At 44.0% G+C, this 21,049-nt stretch overlaps 1 protein-coding gene across 6 annotated transcripts in view; it reads right to left on the bottom strand.

Annotated features, from left to right (window-relative positions):
• The window catches only part of ZNF423 (zinc finger protein 423), a 226,238-nt gene that overhangs the window by 1,204 nt on the left and 203,985 nt on the right, over positions 1-21,049 (bottom strand). For all 6 annotated transcript variants that reach the window (XM_040075307.1, XM_040075308.2, XM_040075313.2 and 3 more), the window contains one exon: positions 20,210-20,325. In XM_040075307.1, the coding sequence (XP_039931241.1) occupies positions 20,210-20,325 (116 nt within the window). The remainder of the gene's footprint in view (positions 1-20,209; positions 20,326-21,049) is intronic.

The raw sequence follows: 21,049 nt of genomic DNA, 5'->3' as shown, positions 1-21,049 counted from the left end.
ACATGTAACCTAGAAGTTAAATCTCTTTAAAGAATGTACTTTTCTCTACACATTTCTTTCAGCAGTTTAGAGTCTCTTTTGTTCCCTTTTTTCCTTTTGGCAGATTTGTAACAGCCTCAATGTCATCACAGTATCTCACATCAGAGGACGCTGACCTGTCTTGCCATTTTGTGTAGGAGCCAATAAATCGTGGAGCCAACCTCGGAAGCGTATTTTTAGAACAGTTTCAATTCACCTACATTTTGTGTTCTGACTAAAAACCCAGTCCAACACATAAGCTTAGCTTTATTTGTGTGATTATCCAATTATTTGAGCAACTAGAGAAGTGCTTCGTGGTGAGGTTTTCTTGAGCTGAGTCCCCAGAATCCCCAAATATAAAAATTCATTTGTGCTATTTCAAGCCTAGGCAATTTCCCTAGTCTCCATCTGCCTAATAACAGAGCCGGGCAAGTCCGCCAGATTGAAGAATAAGTTTTTAAACACAAAATGAATTTTGAATCTAATTATTTATTTACGGCGATGAAGCTTTAAAACAAAGCAAGATATTTTAACTTTTCATAAATCATCTGGCCCTTCTACACTACCCACAGCCATAGCGTGATGAGGACGAAAGAGCGATCCCCCGCTTTATGCGGAGATGACATCTCCCCGATGGCAGTGGCCCGCGGAAGGAGCCGGCGGGCGCTGCGGGCCGGCGGCGGCGGTGGCCCGGCTTGCGGCAGGAGCGTTTCCGCGGCCCGTGCGCTCCCGAGCCGCCACCGCCAGGTGTCAGGAGCGCGGTGAGCTCCCCGAGCACGGCCGGAGCTCCCGGCGGAGCGCGGCCGGGCGCTGCGCTGCGCTGCGCTGCGCTGCGCGGGGAGCCGCCCGGGGGCAGCGGGGCAGCGCCACGGATGGAGCGCTCGGGAGCCAAAAGCAGCTGGGAAAATCGTAAAGCCACTGCTTCAGCGCAGCACCGGCCCTCTCAGCTCACGCCTGCCTGTGACACTGAATATGCGCAACCACAAGTCAGAAATTCGTGAATTGACAGCTGGAACTGCTTTGATTTTAGACTATTTAACTTCGCCAAACAAAAAAATTCAATGGCTTTCTCCTTTGATATACATGGAAATTTTTCCTGGCCTTAAGAAGGAATGACCTTTGCAGCGCTGGATGTTATTCTCAAGTCTAACAATGACTTTATGGAGGAGGATGGATGGAGCCCGGCGCACACAATAGCGACGCTGACAAGAAGCTTGCCCACCAAACCTAGCTGGGGAAGCATGAAAATGTGAAAGAATACACAGGCTCCTCTGTGCTCACACACTCCTCAGCATTTTAACAATGGCCATTTCTTGTGCACTTCATTACGGTTCTATTTTTAGGTCATCCTGAATATCAATAAAAAACCCAAAAGGTTTACCATCTTCAAATTGAAAGAAGGGCTATTCGTGGTAGACAAATCCATACTTAGTTAGGCAGTGTCATTTAAAAGATAATGCACAATCAGCACTGGATTCATGACACAGAGCCTACAGTCAGGGAACATGATTTCAAACTTGTGTGGCTGCTGCATTGATTACACCAGACAGGTCAATAAAGGAATGGTATGTGGCTCTAAATCTGATAATGAAGCTTTTATTGTGAGCCCTCCCTCCTCAAACATCAGCTAATGACATGTTCTGAACATTCCCAATACAAGGAATACACTGAGTTTGGGATCAGAATTTGTCAAAGGAACAAACAGATTGTACTCAAATACTGCAGACATTTAGAGCTGGGTCAGGCAGGAGCTGAGAAACCAGCTGTGCCATAGGTCTAGGAGTTAAAAATTACATTTTTCATATGCAAATCTCAATTTTGTCTTAGCATCTTGGGAATGTACCATTTATTCCCCGTGCGTGCGTTACTGACAATCAATATGCTGGCTAGTGCCCAGACCTTGCAGTTAATAGTTTTACACAGGGCCTCCCAAACAGGTCTGTAATGCCTATGGACACCAGAGCCTGTGTGCTCTGCATCCTTCCCCTGCCTTTCTGAGCAGATCCTGCTCAAGCCATGGATACAAGCCAAGTCCTGCACACCCAGGTGCCAGTGAACACCGGAGGAAGGCTGCAAAACCACCACCGTGTGTGTTTGAAAGGCCCATGAGAACCTCTCTCTATCCTCTGCCACCCACATAGGTTTCTCACATACTAAAACGTATTTCAAAATGTGCCTTCCAAAAAGTAGTCTGGCAACTTGTCTCCTATTACTAGCAATTGTCATTTCTTATCTTCTTGCTTCTCCTCCCTGTGCCCTGTGCATCTGCAGCTCATTGGAATTGTGCTCTACAGATGTCAGAAAGCATCTGAGCATTCAGCGCTTACGTCTCTTCTCTCACACGTCTGTTTTCTATATTTGACCCACAGTTTTTCAAATACCTTTATTAGGCACTTTTTTGTGTGCCCAGACACAGAAAATTCCCCTGGCTGACCAGACTTCTGGAGCAATAGAAAATCAAGTATTAAGAATGCCTTAGGAGGAACAGTTTTGACCCCAAACTGAGCCACTGGGCTGTTCCAGGCAGCAGAAGGAAATCATAAAGACCGGAAGGAAGCAAGTGTTTTGAAACATGATACTACAGGAGTGCTGCTGCTTAAGAAGCTCAAGGAAACTTCACCCACCCTTCTAGAAGGAGGGTGGGCTGGCTGAAAACAGCTCGGGTGTGATTTTTCAACTCCAGAAATTACAGCTAAAAAAAAAACCCACCACCACCAAAAAAATCCTTAATGGTGGTTTCCAGAGGAAAATAGAGCAGTGACAAAAATGCAGGCCCTCCAGGAACACTCCTGTGTGTGTGCACATGCCTAACAGCTCCAGGGCCATCCATACACGTGCCTGTCTGGGGCCAGCAGGAGGCACGACATCATTTGGAAGCCGAACAGGAAAAATGGTTCTTCCAGCTCCTGTTAGACCCCCTGGTTTACGCACAGCTCACAGCTGATACCCCACTGAATACATCATTCTGAGACATTATTGCAGCTGGAAAACTCTACAGCAGCACTAAGTCACCTGTCAAGATCAAGTAAGTCACAACTTATTTATAAGATAAGGTTGGAAAATCTCTTATTTTCTTAATAATCATGCAAAATGGATAGCAATTGCATTAGTTACGTCAGAGGGAAAAACACAACTACCCCAAGTCTTGGGGCTGTTGCAGTATTTAAGTGGAATTTTCTACTGGCTGTACAATCCCCAAATGAACCATTTATGGAAGTGTCTGTGATCAAGGAACTGGGCAATGGGTTTTGCAGGATATAAAGAGATTTCAAAGAATGGTTGATTATTGTCCATGTAGACACTGATTGCTCTCCAGATCTTCCCTGGAGACACCCCCTGCCTGCCCTCTGGATGCAGATCAAGCCATTTGTGTAGGACATCCACAATGAATATTTCTCTGTTTTTTTACATGCATGATTATGAAAACACTGGCATGAAAATCTCCATTTTCAGAGCTCTGTGTCAAGAAGTAAAGCATCAGGCTCAAAAGATGATCGCTTACAACAGTTCAAAGAACTCTTACAAGCTATATAAAGGTTGAGAGAAAAAACCACATACACACACAAAGCAGCACATGATGGAGCGAAGCTCCAAGCCAGGCAGTCAAGCTGGGAGTCTCCCACACTGCAATGACACTCACTGCCAACAAGTCACAGGTGTACTACACAGGAGCAGGTGAAAAAAATAAAATGCAATTGTGAGGGGTGTGATAATGGTTTGGGGCCATAACACATCCAGTCTATAGTGCCATTGTGCATCTGTTGTGGGTTTAGACATTTTCTATCAGCCATTTATGAATATGCTGTCTACGTGCATGAGCACATACCCTTAAAAGACCATATGTTATACAAAGGTTAGGAAATGGCCTAACAAGGCTGGTGATGCCCGCCACCCTCAGGTGAAATTCATAAGCCTTCTGCAGTGTTACACAGAGACTGGGACTGTGATAAAAGGCTACAGAGCCTCTCCCTCCCCTTCCAAATGTTGTTGAAATGAACAGAAACCGTTCCTCAAATAATTTCAATAAGAATTATGGAGATAATAGATTCATGTGACTATCAGCCAACATGAAAATTAACTGGTAATTAGCCATTGGGTGACCTATTAATCCCAATATTTTTTGTCAGAGTGTGGGGGGTCCTCCAGACCCAGGTAAGAGCCCAGGTAGTTTCTCTCTGCCTCTCCCCACCTCTGTTCAGGTTTCTATCACCCCTTCAGGCACTGTCTGATTCCAAGCCCAGAGATCGGGGTCATGACTGGGGGCCAAGGGGACTGTGTCCCCTCCTCCCCATTCTCTCTCCTCTTCCCTTTACAGAGCAGGGCTGAAGAACAGAAGTGATGCCTCCACTGACTGCCAACATGCACAGCTTGCCAGACTAAAACTGAACCTCAGATTCAGGCATTGACATGAAGCAAAGGTTTGTCTCACATTTGAACATATATAAAAAAAAGACAAAACAAAACCTCCAAATTGCTACAAACAGAAGCTAGAGTGTCCAAATATTTACAAAATACCATCTGCAGCAATCTTTTTTCAATGCTTTGCATTTTTTGAATTCAAACTGGTCCAAAAATAAAACTCTCAGCTGTTATTACTCGTTACATATCCATAAACACGCACATGTGCACAGGTACTACTCCCCTTTAACAGCAATCCATAAAGATAAAAATCTTTATGCCTTGACTTTATAAAGGGATTAGTCAGAGGACACAAGACGACCCTTGCTTTAGCCACTGGAGATTATGCTCTCTATGGAAAGCTGTGAGCCTTAAATTGGTGCTGCTCTAATCCTAAACTGGAGAGGCATTCAAGGGATGCCATGACCCAGAAGAACAAGCAGAAAAAAACCCTACATTAAAAAAAAAAAAAAAAAAAAAAAAAAAAGCACACTGAAGGAGGAGTGTGGGAAAGAGAAAGTGAAAAAGAAAGAAAGGAGAGCAAGCTTGCTTTACAGGATAAAACTATTTATTTTTAATTTTAATTTCTGGTTGCTACTTTCCCTTTGCTATCAGACTCTAAAGAAAAATCACCTTTGCACCCCCTTGCAGTTTGTGTGCGCTTATTTTTAGAACTGTTTGACAATTATCCAAGGGTCTAAGACTAACAGATGGCCTGTCTTAAAGCCTCATATGTTCACTAGTTTGCACTTCTGACAAACAGTAAATGTACTCAAGAGTGTGCCATAAACAGGGTTGAATGAATACTCAGAACACAATTTAGTTAATACACTTCATTAAAACTGATAGTGGTAACCAATGTTTCCCATAAAACCAGGTGTTAATTGCCCTTCCAGTTGTTTCAGGTAACTTACTCAGTGACATTTATATGTTTAGATCATAGTTTTTCAGGCAGCACAGTTTTACTTCTTTCCTTTCCCTTGGTATTTCACCCACTACATAAAATGCTTGTAACAAGTGAACTCCAAGTTATCATGGTATGCAATAAAAAGGAAAAAAAAAAAAAAAAAGTCAGGCAAGACAGGTTCACAGAAGAGTCCCTTGAAATGGAGGTAGAGGCAAACGAAAGGTGGCACATCCTTTGTGAAAGGAACGGCTGCCTGTGTTACAGCTTCCTTCATCTCTGAGCATCTGATAACTTGCCATACGTCAGTCAGTCCCTGTGTCAGCACACTTTGAGATGGCACTTCAACAAATGCAGGTAGAAAGCTGTCCTTTACAAGTTATTGAACAAGAAAAAAAAAAAAAAAATCATTTTGAGTGTCTAAGAAAATACGCCTGGAGGTTTGGCGTCGGCTGAAATGCGAAGTTGCCTGTTTCCAATGGAAATAACTGCTTCTGAGTTACCGTGATGCTTGCACGCAGTTTCTCCGGGGTAAGCGCACCTTTCACTGGTACTGGGACCCAGAAACACCCACCTGTGCCAGGACCGAGCTTTCCCTGGGGTTCCTGTGCCCACTGGGGAGGATGCGCGGCCTCCCTCAGTGCCTGCTCACCCGGGGGACGCCCTCGGCCGGCCCCAGAAACCTGCCCGGCTCCTCCGGTGACCAGCGCCGGCACTTCATCCGGCCTCAAAGGGAAGCTTCCGAATTCGGAACATCTACGGGGGGGGGAAGCCGTTCCACGCGTGACTGCCTAAACGCTGACTGCTTTTTCTCAAGAACTCTTTTAGCCGGCCGGCGCGGCCCCGGTGTGCCCGCGGGCTGCGTGCGGAGCCGCGCGTCCCCGCCCCGCCGGCCTTTGTTCTGCCCCGGCTCCAGCCGCGCTGCTCCCGCCCTTCCGACCGCTTCTGGAATGCCCATACGCGTTTCTGTGTTGTTCTGGTTCGAAAAATTAGCTTTCTATACTAATTCCTTTCTTGGTGTTACTTCTCCCAGCGCCAGATCCTTCTCATAGCAGCTAGGAATTATTAGATGATTTATGAATTCAATTTCTCTTCTAATTCAGGTTGTTTAGTCCTAGTCAGACTTTGAAAACTCACCTAACATGCTTTCCCCTTTCCACTTGAGACTAATAATTTTGTATCATCAGTCTTCTAGATCCGCCTTCTCTAGTCTTCTCTAAAACTCAGAGTAAATTGAGTTGAGCCTTTTGCAAGTGAACTCCATAGCCTAAGCCTGGCATAGCCTCTTGTATTCTATCAAATGCCACACCGAAAGTCTATACGCTTCTTCCAAAAACACTGGGTAAAATGCTGAAGCACAAAAGCAAACTGAAGCCTTTGGGAAAATCTCCTTACCACAGCACTTTGGAAATAAAAAACACAGAGGAATACATTATTAAGAGATAACCAGAGTCTTCTGTTGGAGAAACTGGCTGTAAACACACCGTGATTCACTGAGGCACCCAATGAAACCAGGGAGCTAATAATACCTGTCCTGAGGGACTGCACGCTCCTGAGAATTTCACTCAGAAATGCAAATTTATCAGCATCTTTGTAACTTGTAGTCTCCAGTATGCCATGCACAAGATCAAAAATAAGCCGAGGGAAGAACCTTACACATCCTAAATATAAAGTGAGAGGGACAGATTTAATTACTGTTGTCAGAAGTGCATGAAACCATCATATTTTTAGAATACCTTCACTCCTTCCTCAGCCCACTCCTGTTACTCCCTGACTGGATTCCAGAGCCATTTCTGATCCCAAAAGCAGGAAATGGTTTGCAGGATCCCAGCACAGTGCTCTGCCAACAATGGTTCTGCTTCAGCCCGGGTTTGGTCAGTCCATGTTTTTCTGGGAAGCAGGTCCCACAGACACTCAGGACACATCCAAGACGTGTCACAAACCTGCCATGCAGCAGCACAAATGCCCTGTGCCCCGCTTTGAAGTGACCCTCCAAAGCTGTCCTCGAGAATGCAAACACCCACTTCCAGTCTGTGTTCAAACCTGAGCCACAGTAGTCAGAGAAAGCATCTCCTGCCCACAGGGACACTCCTCTGCCTGTGCTACACCAAAAACCCCAATACACCCCCCAGTGCTGACCTGTTTCCAATTGACTTACAGGTTCTACTCAGGGAAGAAACGTTTCAAAATAATTTTCCAGAGGTAAACCATTTTCCAGGAATCTGGAAAAGATTTTCCTTTCAAAAGCATGAATTGTTGATTTCTTAGACACCAATCCAAATCTTATCTCGTTAGTCCCTCCTTGATCTAAGGTAAATCATATCACATAAGACAGTTAATTGTTCATTTCTGTGAGGACTGGAGTCATCATTATGGAACACTCTGTGGCTTCTTTAGACACCAAATGATTTCCTGATTGAGTCTTTATTACAGGACCAGGATGGTGTCTTTTCAAAAATACTTAAGAGCAAAAGGGAAACATCTTAATAGCACCTTTAGAAGTTAAAATGCATAAGGCAAAGCTTCACTGTGTGATTGTTTCCATGGGAATATACATCAACAAAAGCCAGGAAATTGAGACTTGAACCTAAAACTTGCTCTGCTGTTCTCTGGTATGGCAAGGGTCACTGAACACCATCTGATTACTTTTTGTTGGTTTTTTTCCCCTGCACCAGCTAGGTATTCCTGGTATTAAGGACAGGTATAAAACATTTTCTGTCTTAATTGTGAATTTTAATGCAAACATTAACAGGGGCAGGTCTCATATTCATAACTTAGGCAACATACTCCACGGAACGATGGGAGCTGCAGCTGAACCAAGTTCCTTGGGGCAAATAACCAAGCGTGGACAGCCAGACTTGACACAAGCAGCACCTGCCTGCAGCAGGAGCACAACCCTTTGACCAGTAATTCCTTTAAGGAGCAGCAACTAAAGTGAAATTCCCTCTAATGGAATACTGATCTGACAAATTGTATTGCCTTGTGTTATGGCTACACTTTTCTTGGAGGCAGATAAATATTCCTGTCACGTGGCACCCACACACTGCTCGGGCTGACAAAACGGCTGGTCAGTAACCTGTTGCCTTGGACATAATGGTTGTTATTGCTGGTTTCTAATTTCAAAAGGGGAATAAAAATCCTCCAATGCAAGTAGCTCTGCTATAAAATAGCAATGCCATAGTTACAGAAGTTCTTTACGTGCTGCCCTGTTAGTGTAGATGCCACCAGCAGAGCTGAAATCTTCAGACAGGACTGTGCTCAGCCCACTGCCCGCTGCCACAAGGAATTAACCCTGGAGGAGCTAGAAGTGTGAAAGAGCCATGCTGAATTTGTTCTTGCAAGTAAAAGAGGGGCCAAAATATCACCAGCATGAGCCGTTTCCTCCAAGACATCATAAGACAAAAGAGCAAGGCAACATTGCTGTGGTGCGTGTGCAAAACAACTGGGTTAAATGGGATTTTCCAGCCATGGCAACTCCATTACAACAGTGTCGCCGGTCTCAGGAAAACCTGACTTTTAAAACAGGAAGATGCCACGTCTTAAACAATCCTGATTTCATGCAAAGACTGAGAGCATGTGCTGGCCCCAAAGGAGGACACATTTTTCAGAAGTAAATATGTTCTAAACAACCTCACTCCTCCTTTTGGAGACACAATAATGTAACACACCGATGACAGGTATGCCATACACGGCCAAACCTCAATGCCCATGGCAATTTATTCAGGTTTAACTGCGCAGCAGAAACAAATGAGGAGGCTGTGTGGTCAGGCAGGAGCTCTCCCTCAGGGCTGGCACTGTGGGCACTGCTTTGGCCACTCCTGCTCAGTGCAGAGATGAGGCAGTGGGGTTCTGGGGCAGGCTCTGCACGGAGGTGACCTCTGGGTGTCCACACTGCCTGCCCAGGACGTGGCACAGAAGACACACAGCACACTCCACAGTGCATCAGCTCGAGCACAGCTGAGTGATAAGCTCAGGACTGCTGCTGCCAAATCTGGTCTGGCTCACGCAGAGCTGGGGTGACAGAGCCTCGCTGAACCCAAGCTGACCTTGCACAGAGCCACGAGCTGTCTCCACGCTGATCCCACCAGCACGTACCATCTCACTTGATCATCTAGATTTTTCCAACAAAGCCCCATCACCTCACTGAGGACAGGCAGTTTAATATCTCCTAAGTTATTCCATTAACATGAAACATGAAGGGAGCATTAGCAATCCATCCACTGGCAGTTACAGCACAGGTCAGGTCATCGCACATATGCACCCAGCCCTGCACCAAACACTCCCATCCCCTCCTCATTTTACACAAGCAGAACAGCCACAACATGAAAAGAAGCTGTAATTCTGAATTGTTTTCCCTTTCTCCTCTGGTCAAAAGGAGGTATAAAACTGCTCTCAAAACACAATGTTAAAGCAGGGTATAATTAGGCAAACAACGGTGTATGATTGACTATGCTTCTCTGGAAGGAACAACGGAAGGAGCAAAGAGCAAGGCTGTTCCAGGCTTGTTTTCAGATCCCTGAGATGGGCTGGACTGAGAACACTGACAGCCTTCCTGACAAGAGGGTGGAGGTGCAGGCAGTGACAGCCCTATACACACAGCCAGGTGCAGAACAGCAAGTAGACCACTGACTTTCTAACAATTCCTTATCCTTTTGCTGTTCTCAAACCCAATTTTTTTTTTCCTGGCCACTCATGCTTGCTCCATATATATCTGACCTCACAGAAGAATGGGAACAGGTAAGGCAGGGAAGAATTAACAGGAGTGTCTCTTAGGGTCTTTAAAATCCCCCTGGGAAAACTGGCCCTTAGGATGGGGTCACAGGGTAAGACCCCTGTCCTCAGCTCTCCCCTTCAGCCAGGGCTGCTGCTCCTGCTGCCTTTCACCGGCTGAGGAGACAAACCCTAGGATTACACCCTACATCTCTTACTCGGGGAATCAGGGGTACACACAAGGCCTTTTAAATTTCTTCATGAAATTATTTTTCAAATTCCTTCTAGCAGTAAAAGTGATGAGCCCTCCACCAGCACCACAGCAGTAGGCAACAGCAGCACAGTATCACTCCAGGATTTCCTGTCTGGAGTCTAGGCTTCACATCTGAAATACAGCACACACACAACATTTGTATGATCGAGGAAACACAAGACGCTTGCCACACATTTATTATCTTCCTGGGGAAATGATATAGAGGACAAAAGAGACTATATTTACTCCCTCCCCAGCTGCTTTTACAATCTAATAATTTATTTCTCCTGGACATAAATTTCAGATTTAAACGAAATCCCTGAAACCTAAAGATGCCACATGGTAGAGGCTACGGCAGTATTTCTTTCTGTTTTGGAGATGGAGTGCTTAATGCATTGCTCAGTTAACCAGTAGCCTTAAAATTTAGGGGGGTGGAGGTGGAAAGAGACAAGCAATTAGGCTGTGGCAGACCCTAGATGCAAATACAGGTGACTGTGATTACTACCTTCATACACAGAGTTAAAAATATCTGGTTATTGAAAATTATTTTCTCAGTCCACAGGGGTTTATGTAGGTTTGGGCCGAGATGTTTATTTTTCTGCAGCAGCTGTACTGGGGATTCTTTTACAACATTTTCCTTACATAGAAGCTGTATATCATTCACATTTCTGAAAGCCGAGGTGCTTTCTATGATGTAAGAGATCTCTGCAATTAGAAATAAACATATCTTTTTTCAGTAAAATAAAAAACCTTCAAGGCAGCGACTAAGATAGCAGTGCTTTTAGGGCAAATGTAAAATTCCAGGGTATAAATTCATGTTAACTGTTACAAACGCATCCATCTGTTCACAGACTAACTAGTGACTGAAACTGATGAGTCCACTGAAATGTAATTTTTGAGTCCACTAGCGTCTGTTCTCTTCTAGTAATAAAGTAAATGCTTTTCAATAACTCTGCTGCTTTTCAATGCCAATTTCCATTTAAGTAGGTTCAGGTTCTCTGTAAAAACCTCCTAAAATAAAAATAGCAAATGCCTTTTCTTTCCAAAGGTCAAACTCAGCTTTTAAAAAACACGCAGCATTTCAGCAAGGCAGAGAGGACAAAACTCCAATCAGATAAATGGGCTGTGTAATGATTGAGAACCACGGCTGCCTCAGGTTTCTGAATGGGCTGTAACATAGAATTTGGCACAGACTGATGTTGAAGCTTATATCTCTTTTACTGCAGACAAGAAATTCACTGAAATATATAAATAATGAATGCGGCTGGGGATCTCTACTAGTACTATTGCTGGTTCTGCAAGATGCAGGAGCAGAAACATACACTGCTCCATGTTTTTGTTATTAGGGAATCCTTGTTCTCCAACAATAAACACAGAATATTTAACCTGAAATGGCTTCTGCAGCACATCCAATATAAGTTTCAGCTCTCTAGAAGTGCCAGCAAATTGCAGAAAGATAAGTTACAAAGACGTACCTAATTTGCTGTGATGAATTGTGTGCATGCTTCAGTGATCAAAACTGCAGCTGAGACCTATTATATTTAATGATCTAGACATTTCTTGTGAAAACACTCAGGCATATACTGTTATGTCTGACAAGCATCCCCATTTTGGTCTTTGCAAGCAAACGAAGAGACTGAACTTTTAAAAGGATGCTGTACAGCACCCTCAATGAGCTCTTTAAAACTGAGGCCGATCAAGCTCCACTATTTTCTTTAAATAATGCTTATACTCTGTCCTTTCCAGTGCAGCATCCCTCTTCCTTTGAAAAACAGTCAGTTCCTCTGGATGCTAGCGACACTTACAGGAGGCAACAGAGCTAGTCTGTGCTCAGACCCCAAACCACGCTCCACGGCAGCCACTACAGCAGGAGAAAATCAAAAGGCTGGATCAGACATCTCTTCCCACCAGCAAAGAAATTCTCTGACAAGACATTTCAGAGACAAAACAAAAGAAAAAAAAATTATTTGTCTGCATGTTACACAAGCGTTCTGTTTCTATTTTAAGGACTCTGCCCTGCTTACAAAGGCATGTGCTACCCAGCCCGGCAGGGCCAAGCAGGGCTAGCCGGTTGTGCTGTCCCTGAGGACACTGCTCCTGCACAGCCAGCTGTGCCATGGCCACGCTCACAGCCCCACAGCTTATGGCCCCTGTGCTCCAGCCTCTACACAGAGCAGCAGGAAACAGAGCTTCCTACCACCTTCCTGTGGGGACAGGGATTTCACCTTGCGAACACGTGAAGGACTTCGGAATAAAAGGTCTGAGGCTTCCAGGGTTTTATATCTGGCTCCTCCAAAATTGTCCTGCATGGAACGGGGTATGTTATTCAACCTTGCCTTTCCGAATTTGCAAAACAGGAAAAAACAACCTCAAAAAATGTGCTGGTAAACTAATTCATTCATGGTTATAAGAATCACAGAGATATGCAGAGAAAATCCACAGAATTTTCTTGCTATACACATCCAAGAGCTCATGCTCTCCCTCCCTAGTCAGTCTGAACCTCTTTCTGTTATTCATTGTTCAACAAAACACAGCAAAACATAAACATGTGCTTTTGACTCCAGAAATAAGGATTTCAAAGTGCTGAAATTTTCATTCACCTGAGAAGCTGCTAAATACTATCACAGTGGTAATTAGTGATAGTGTGGTAAAGAATGAAGAAAAGGTATTTGTTAATTGTTGACATAACAAAATTAATTTTCCATCCCTAAACTTTTTCTCATCTCTCCTGTGAGCTCTGATGCAATGTTACTGACTGGCACTGCTGAAATGCCAACTTGCATTTCTCATCCTTAATTTCTCTCTAAATGTCATTAGTAATTGTTATTGCCAGACCAGAGAGTGCAATCTGGTCCTTCTGAAAGAAAATCCATTTCTCATTTCTTCTCCTGTGCTTCCTCCTTTTGGTCAGGATGCATGTTTAACACAGACCATGTGCTCTGCTTCCAAGAGGATGGGAATGCATTAATGTGTCTAGAAGTACAACATTCCTTCCTGCTTTATTTATTTACATATAGTATGCCTGGATCCTTATGAATATCAAATTGTATATTCAGAAGGGTCTTCAAAGCACATCCTCCTTCAAGAACACTAACAAGTTTTAATTGAATAAAGCTAACAAGAAGGAGAAGGGAACGCCCTTTAATGTGTGCATACAGGCTCCTCTCTGGATGCTTCTATAATTTACCCTTTCTGGTGGGCAGCAGTGCTGCAAATATAAAAGCGTATTATATGATTTTCCTCTCTTTTTGTCACATGGAAAATGAACCTCTTCACTGATATGTGTAAACTAGCCAAGCTTTGGTCTGGATTAATGTATCACCCTCATTGCCCCAAAAACTAAAAGTGTTTTCCACCACTAAGAGGAGAGGCGAGCTTATACATCTGAGTGCAAAGGGAAACCTGCTGGTGTAAAAGGCTGGCTCCTTGTGTATCACTATGTATTGAGCCAGAGATTTGTACAGTTATGTGCAGAACCTACAAAATTTGGTCTCTGGTACTTAGAGGCAAGTAGCACCTTGTGACATTGAGTCAGTTTTATGGGGGACTCTGTGTCACGACAGACCTTTAGCAGATCTCCCCATAATCAGCACATCTTACACTTTCACGCCTGCGTTATATTTTGTAAGGTATATAAAGTAATTAATTCAAAGCTAAGCTGCATTTCCATACCCATTAACTAAAGGCATCTTATCTCGAAATAAATAGACATTTGAACATTTCCAGCCAGGAATTGTGCTTTCAATAAACACAATTGATGCATATACATTGTCTCTTGGCGGCTTACACTCCTGCCCATCTGTTGGGATGGCATGGTGCCTGCGCAAAAGTTGGTTGGACCCTTGCCCTAGGGCATAGATGACAGGCAACGACGGGTTTAGCTGGGCAGCCTGAGCAGCAGATCCGAGTGCCATCTCTGCTGGAGGAAGCCCCGTCTGTGTGCCAGCACTGCCACATTGGAACGACATGCCTCCTTACACTTGATCACACATGTTGACACTTGGGTGCGCTTAAGTGCATTAATGACTAAAACGATGCCTTTCACCTGGCTCCCTTCTTTTTTTCCTCCGCTCTGCACGGCTGCTGGGTTTTCTGCACATGTTAATGTGAAGTCGTGTGCACTTTGTTAGCCAGGGCCGGCCGCAGAATGGCCCCGATGCTTAAGAAATGAAGGAGGGGTTTTTGTTAGGGGCCATGCTGCTCCAGTGCCAGACATATCTTCATCTCAGGTGAGAGGTCTTCCTCTCCCTTGCTGGAGACCTCAGATAGGATAAAGATGCAGCAATAAACTGCTCAGAACCGTCTTTCCAAATGAAAATGCTACACCCTGGCACTGCGCCACACACGGGACAATTCAAGATCTCTGCACCATCCTTTGTTGCAGCAGAGGTGGATTCCCTTTCTGTTCCAACAGCCCCAGCAGACACCCCCTGCCTGTGTGCAAGGGAAGAAGGTGCTGGCTGATAATCCACACAGAGGTGCGTGAGCACGAACAGCCCCCACCCTTACATCAACCTCTGTGCATGTCAGGCTCAGGATACCTCCGGCATCCCCTGCACAGAACCCCAACTGCAGCTGCTGCAGAGCCAGCACCAGCCCCATGCAGTCTACAATGGTGTTTCTTAGCTTTGGTCCTTATCAGAGCCTGTTCCTAAACCTAAATCTTCAAACAGCCACGTATTCCACCTCTGAATTTAAACACACACGTTGAAAACCAGAGACCTTATAGGTAAAAACTCTTCCCTGCTGTGAAAACAGATCACAGATAAAACTTGTGGTTTTGCAGTCCATAAAGAATGTTCAGGCAGGCAGACTCAACATGATGGGTATGTGCCTACAGCACTTTTAATTTTTAATTATTGTTAATTATAATTATCTGACTGCGTCTGAATGAAACCCAGCAATATGGCTGGAATAGATTTTGGTAGTCTTGTAATTTATTAGCTTTGTAACTACTAATAATTAAAATTTAACAATACTCCAAGCACCACAGGAACTTTTTTTTTAAGAAATGCTAGCCAAATCTGCTAGGATAACTGACTAGGTAATTTTCATGATTTTAAAGAAGGAATGACATTTTTAAAAAATTAAAAATTAAGAAATAAAAACATAAAAGAAGGAAAAATAGCTAACAGGTTCTTAAAAGCCTATGAAAAAGCAAAATGCAAAGACAAAAAATCTGTTTTAAAAGAATAAAAAGGATGTTACTTGCAGAAAATTAATTCTACACATAATTTTGTGAGTGCTTTGTATGAAATTTAGAAAGTGTCATGGTATGTTTTTAGTAAGCTCTTGATGTTTGCCATCTAAGCCACACTAAGTCCTGAAATTCAGCAAAAGTTACATCAACTGAAAGCACTGCCTTGAGATAGAGCCACATTTCAAGTCCCACTTGTCCTGCCATCCACACAGTCTCAAGGAGAAACATTTTTTGCAGCTTCCTCAAGATACCATGGAATTGCCTTTCTCTCACTGCCTGAATGGACACTGGAGCCCAGAAACACTGAAATACTGCACTACTGCAAACACACGGGGCTGGCTGGAAGAAAAATCTTACTTCTACTTAAGTAAGCTTTCTTATACCCCCAGAAAGTAGGTAAAGTCCATTTTTATTCAAATAGGAGCTGGAGATATGGCTGGATACAGACTTAAAACTGCTTAAGTCTTCCTTCAGTGCTCCACTGGTGGTGAAGTGAGCCCCTGGACGCAGCCCTGCAGACTCGCCTGCGGGCAGGTGGCTCACAGCCAAGCCAAGAGGCTCTCGTTCCCCTGTGCTTCAGGGGACACCGTTGTACCCAGATGGCCCCAAGGACCACTGGCATGAGCAGCTGGAGATGCTGCTGCCCATTGCCCCCCTCCCAGGGAGGCCAGCACAGGGACAGAGCAGCCCCTTTGTGTCCCCACTGGGCCACGTCAGACCATAGGGCAGCTGGCTGCGGTGCCCCTCGCCTGGGCAGGTCACAGTCCTCTACAGGAGGCACATCTGACATCAAGCTGACATTAAAAACACACTTAAAAAGAGAAAACCTGCTTAGGGCTTGATCTGCTGTAATCAGCAGAAAGAATCCCAAGGACTTTGATGTGGACCAAATCAAGCCCCTGGAGGACATTCATAGTAAATCATTATTAATATAATGAGTGCAATTTCCGTGCAGCAGCTCATTCCTGTTTATGGATATATGAAAATTGCTAGCTTTTCACATAAAATGAGAGGGGAGACAGACCACAGTGTCAGCCAATGAGCCATAGTAGCTCCTTTTGATATGTGTACGTTTAAAAAACTGGGCATTTAAAATGACAGCGCATTCCTCCAGTGAAGCTCTCTTAATTTAGTGGTTTGACATATCTCCAAATCTGAGCAGAAAAGAAAGCCCTTTATTCATAGCAGGCAATAAAACACCTGAACACCTGTGCTAGGAAAGACCTGGCAGGTACCCTGCTCCCTTGGTACCTGGATTATTTGCGCATTGTTTATTACATCCCTTGCCTTAGTTTTCATCAATTGTAATCATTTAGGAGGAAACAGTATGATTAACAGTACACAAGCAAACAGCAGGAATTAATCCTTTAAATACAAATACTTCAACGGTTATGTGATGGCTCCTTGGAAAAGCAGTGTGGCAAAAGAGCAGGCGCAAAAATCCTCCTCAAGTTTTCTCTGAAAATCACTGCTCAGTCACAATTTGCTTAATACAATTCCCAATGCAGACAGCCGAGGAGGGATCTCTCCTCGCTGTGAATCACACCACAAATATAACTCTCAGCACCCATTATGTGTCATCGTTTCCGACCCATCTTTGGGTCTGGCAGGGTTCTCTGCTACGTTTTAAATAGCAAAGATCAAAATTTCACTTGTCAAAGAGCAAGCTCATCTGCCAGGTCTGAGTGCCCACGGCTCCGGCTGCCTCTGAGGGGCTGGACCAGGCTCCCAGCACAGCTCCTGGAGATGGGCATCTGTCTGAAAGGGCTCCTTCTGCCCTACATGGAAGGAAACCCCAACCCTTCACTTCTATGCTTGCTTCAGTGAGTATGTTTCAGTAAGGGGAATGAAATGCCATAGCCTTGGTGTTTTATACATGAGCTATAAATTCACTCTTTTTCCAGGAGAATTTCATGATATTCATAGCTGTCAATTGTGCAAAGTGAGGATGTGAAAAACACAGAGCTGCCAGCCTTTCCTCTTCTGCCCTAAGGGTGTGTGGGGTTATCACACACACTCTTTTCTTTGTGTTTCATGCTTAACCTTCCCATGTTTTCCTCCCGTGTTTCCAGTGAGATAATGTAAGCAGTTAAGAAGCATTCTGTTTTCTTTTCTTGTAGCAATATCATCAAAGTAACGTCACTGACTCATTGCTCCAGATTCTCACCAAAATTCCCACTGTTCGTAAAGCAAGTTCAGTTCCTTGGAGCGTTCCTAAGCCTTGGTTTTACAGCTCCATCAGATGGTGTAAACTTCAAAGCAAAAAACTTATATTAAAATACAACTACTAGCAGCACAAAGAGGGTTTCATCACTTGCAGAGCATTAAGCTACCAAAGCAGTATCTGCACCAGCCACTAGAGGTACATTCTCAGCAGCATTTACAGTTTCTCAGTACATGGCATACATGGTGTTCACCGTTTAAAAAGTGTCCAAAAATCGGCAGGGCTAGTTCGTGCCAGTCTAAAAGTTACCTTTGCTGCCTGTCATTTTCCCCACCCTCCTTGTTTTTCCTGCTTTTCTACAAGCACCCCACTCTGAATTTCTTCTTGAAAGAGTGGAATGCCCAATTTTTTAAAAAGTATTTTCAGTGGTTTCACTTGAAAATACAAAGAAGCAAAACAGCACGTAGGTTCAAATTTTGATACCAGTTATTTTATGCCAGTAGGAAAGCAAGTTTAGAACTGAGCAGTCAAATTCATCAAGCAGAACCCCTTGATGGAGGCTGATTTGCCCGCATCAGATAATTGCACAGTTAAAGACACAGAAAGGTTTATGCAGATTTAACCCTAAGTAGCAGTTGAACAACTGGTTCACTAAAATAATACTAAATCTTCATTACTCAACAAAAATATAACCAACAGTTGAGGAATTTAGAGCAGGCAGCTTACACACCAGAAACTAATGAGATAATCATGCCAAGGCAGACTGGTTCAAAAGTCTGAAGCATTTCTAACTGATTTATTCACACATTTTGTGTCCTCCTTGGCTCCAATATCAGCATTAGTAAATTTCCTGGCATAAAGTAAACACACATTTCTGAGTCACTCCCAAAATAAAGACTAAAACTGTGCAGCTAAATAATGGATTTTCATTCAGCCAACATCATTCAAAACTACTCATGTAATTATTATGAATTATTATAAGCAGAAAAATTTTGAGCGCAGAAAAATCCTGCACAAAATCTGAAAAATTACAATCTTAATTTATATGATTAAAGCTGACATTTGCAGCAATTGTGCAATGCACAAAACTTCAGAATTGAAACACTATGTAATTAAAATCTGTAATTGCAAAAAAAAAAAAATAAAACCAGGCTGCTTAGACTATAATTTAACCAGGTTCTATTTATTTGATCATCTGATTTTAAAGGTTAATGCAGTGGCCTAGGAAGCCAGTGTTCCCATTTTAATTGTGCTGGCATTTTGACCAAACACCACTTTAAGGGAGATATGGGAGGAAAAATCAAAGCTGTCTTTGCAAGCCACTGCTGCCTTCATAAAACGTTCACAGTGAGAACACACAAACCCAAAATCTGCTGACTTTATTAAAATATTAACAAGGTATAGTTAAAACTTTTGTACACTTATGCAAATCAGGCCGCTAGAACAAGGGAAAGGCGGGATCCCCTGGGAGAAAAAAAAATAAAATCAACAAAGTGAAAAGATCAGCCATCCTTCCACAGCATGACAGCACAACACAAGAGGCAGCAGCTTGGGAATTCAGCAAGATAAATAAAAACCCTCCAAAGTTTAAGTAAATCATGGTTTATAAAGCTAATACATTTAAATGAGGCATATGGTACCATTCTAGAAAGAGACCGCTTTTCCCAGGGGATGGGAGGGGTGATTTTGGTGGCCACGCTGCACAGGTGAGATAGGTGTGAGGACAGCAGCCAGGGTGGGCACCTCCCCACGAGCCCTCTGGCAGGGCGGGCTCTGGTGCCCCTCTGCCCGAGAGGCACCATGCACACACACCATGGAGCTTCGGTGCCCGTGTGGGTTTAGCACCCACTGGGGGCATCGGTGGGATTTAACCCCCAGACTCCCTGCCACGGCTCCAAGGAGGCCTCTGGGGCCAGGGCTCCAAGCGTGGCTGCAGCAGCGTGCCCAGGTCAGGGTCCAGCCCCTCCAGAAGGATCTGTGCCCCCCAGGCACTGGCTCCCTACAGCTGCTGTGGCTGCAGCCCCCAGTGGTGCCAGGGAAAGTGGTGTGTAAGGGCTGGCGTGCAGAGCCACGGCTTGGCAATGTGCTACTGCCTGGGAGGAGCCTCTGCTTGAGCAGCACGTTGAGCTGCACCCACGCTTTCTCACACCTCAGCAGGGAAAATTCCTTTACTTGTGATTTAGCAGCGAGGAAAGGGATTGGGCAGCTACCATTTGCTTAGTCTTTGTATGTTAATCAGTCCCTAAATTATTGATGGAGAAAAAGAAATTATTTACAAGGTGTTTGACGTAGACATGTAAGGATGTAGCAATGCTACTGTCAAGAGAAATCCTCATAAATCATGATATCTGTCTTGTCTTATTTATTTATTTATTCCAGCCATGCTCAGAGACCCTTTTCTCCTCCAGGTACCCAGGGAGGCAGGAGGAGACTGAGAGATTGTGTAAGGGCAGAAGAGACCACACCAAGGTTAGGCACCTTTTCTAAATGCTGCACAAGGGTGACAGTTGCACAGAGAAATCAACAGCTTCAGCTTTGTTTTTACTCCTGTTGTAAACATACCTGAAGCTCTGTTTGAAAGAAGAACTTCTGTGGGCACTGGGAACAGTCATAAATTTTGTCTTCCTGCCCGTGCACTGCAAAGATGTGCTGCTGCAGTTTGTTTGCCTGTACAAAAACTGAAACAACAGAGTGCAGTTAGTTAAGCTTGCTTCGTATAAGGCACCTCGTCTCAAACTGCACTTCAGAGTCTCTGCAATTGTAAAAGGTCCAAGGATACCTGCCAGAGAAGTGCCGACACACTTGGTTCAGCAGAATTTCCTTACAAGTAGTCAATTTAGAGTCTCCAGGCTGACAGTCAGCTTACTTCTAACAGGCTTTACATCCTGTATGGATTTTTGATATCTCACATAAAGCTAGCACTGTCCACAGGTAACTGGAAGAGCTCAGTCATCAGACCAAAGAGAGGACGTCACGGCTCCCGTGGGGAGCCCCGGGCCCATGGCAGGTGCATCAGATGCATTTTTAATGCAGGACAACCGGGCCAGGAGAAGCCTTGATGGCCAGCCTGGAAGACAAGTGGCCCAGAACAGCATTTCCGGCAGAAATGTGAATCTGAAAGGGCAGGCTTGCCACAATTTTTAGATCTTTTAAATAGGTTGTTCATTCAGTATAAAAGAAAAAGATTATTGTTTAACATCACAAATATCACAGCATCTGCATTATTATTCTGGATAGACAATTATTCTGACTTTACCAAGGGAAGTTTTGAAGTGGAACATATTGAACCACAGCTTTATCTGGTTAAAAAATACATCTATCTCTGATTTAATTTTTTCTCATTTTACATGAGTGGTCATCTGTATGCAAAAACGGCTTCCTCAGCAGAATTTAACAAATGCA

The sequence above is a fragment of the Hirundo rustica genome, chromosome 11 (genome assembly GCF_015227805.2).
Source record: "Hirundo rustica isolate bHirRus1 chromosome 11, bHirRus1.pri.v3, whole genome shotgun sequence".
NCBI lineage: Eukaryota > Metazoa > Chordata > Aves > Passeriformes > Hirundinidae > Hirundo > Hirundo rustica.
Note: the sequence above shows the minus strand (reverse complement) of the source record. Positions and strands in the feature narration are given on the sequence as shown.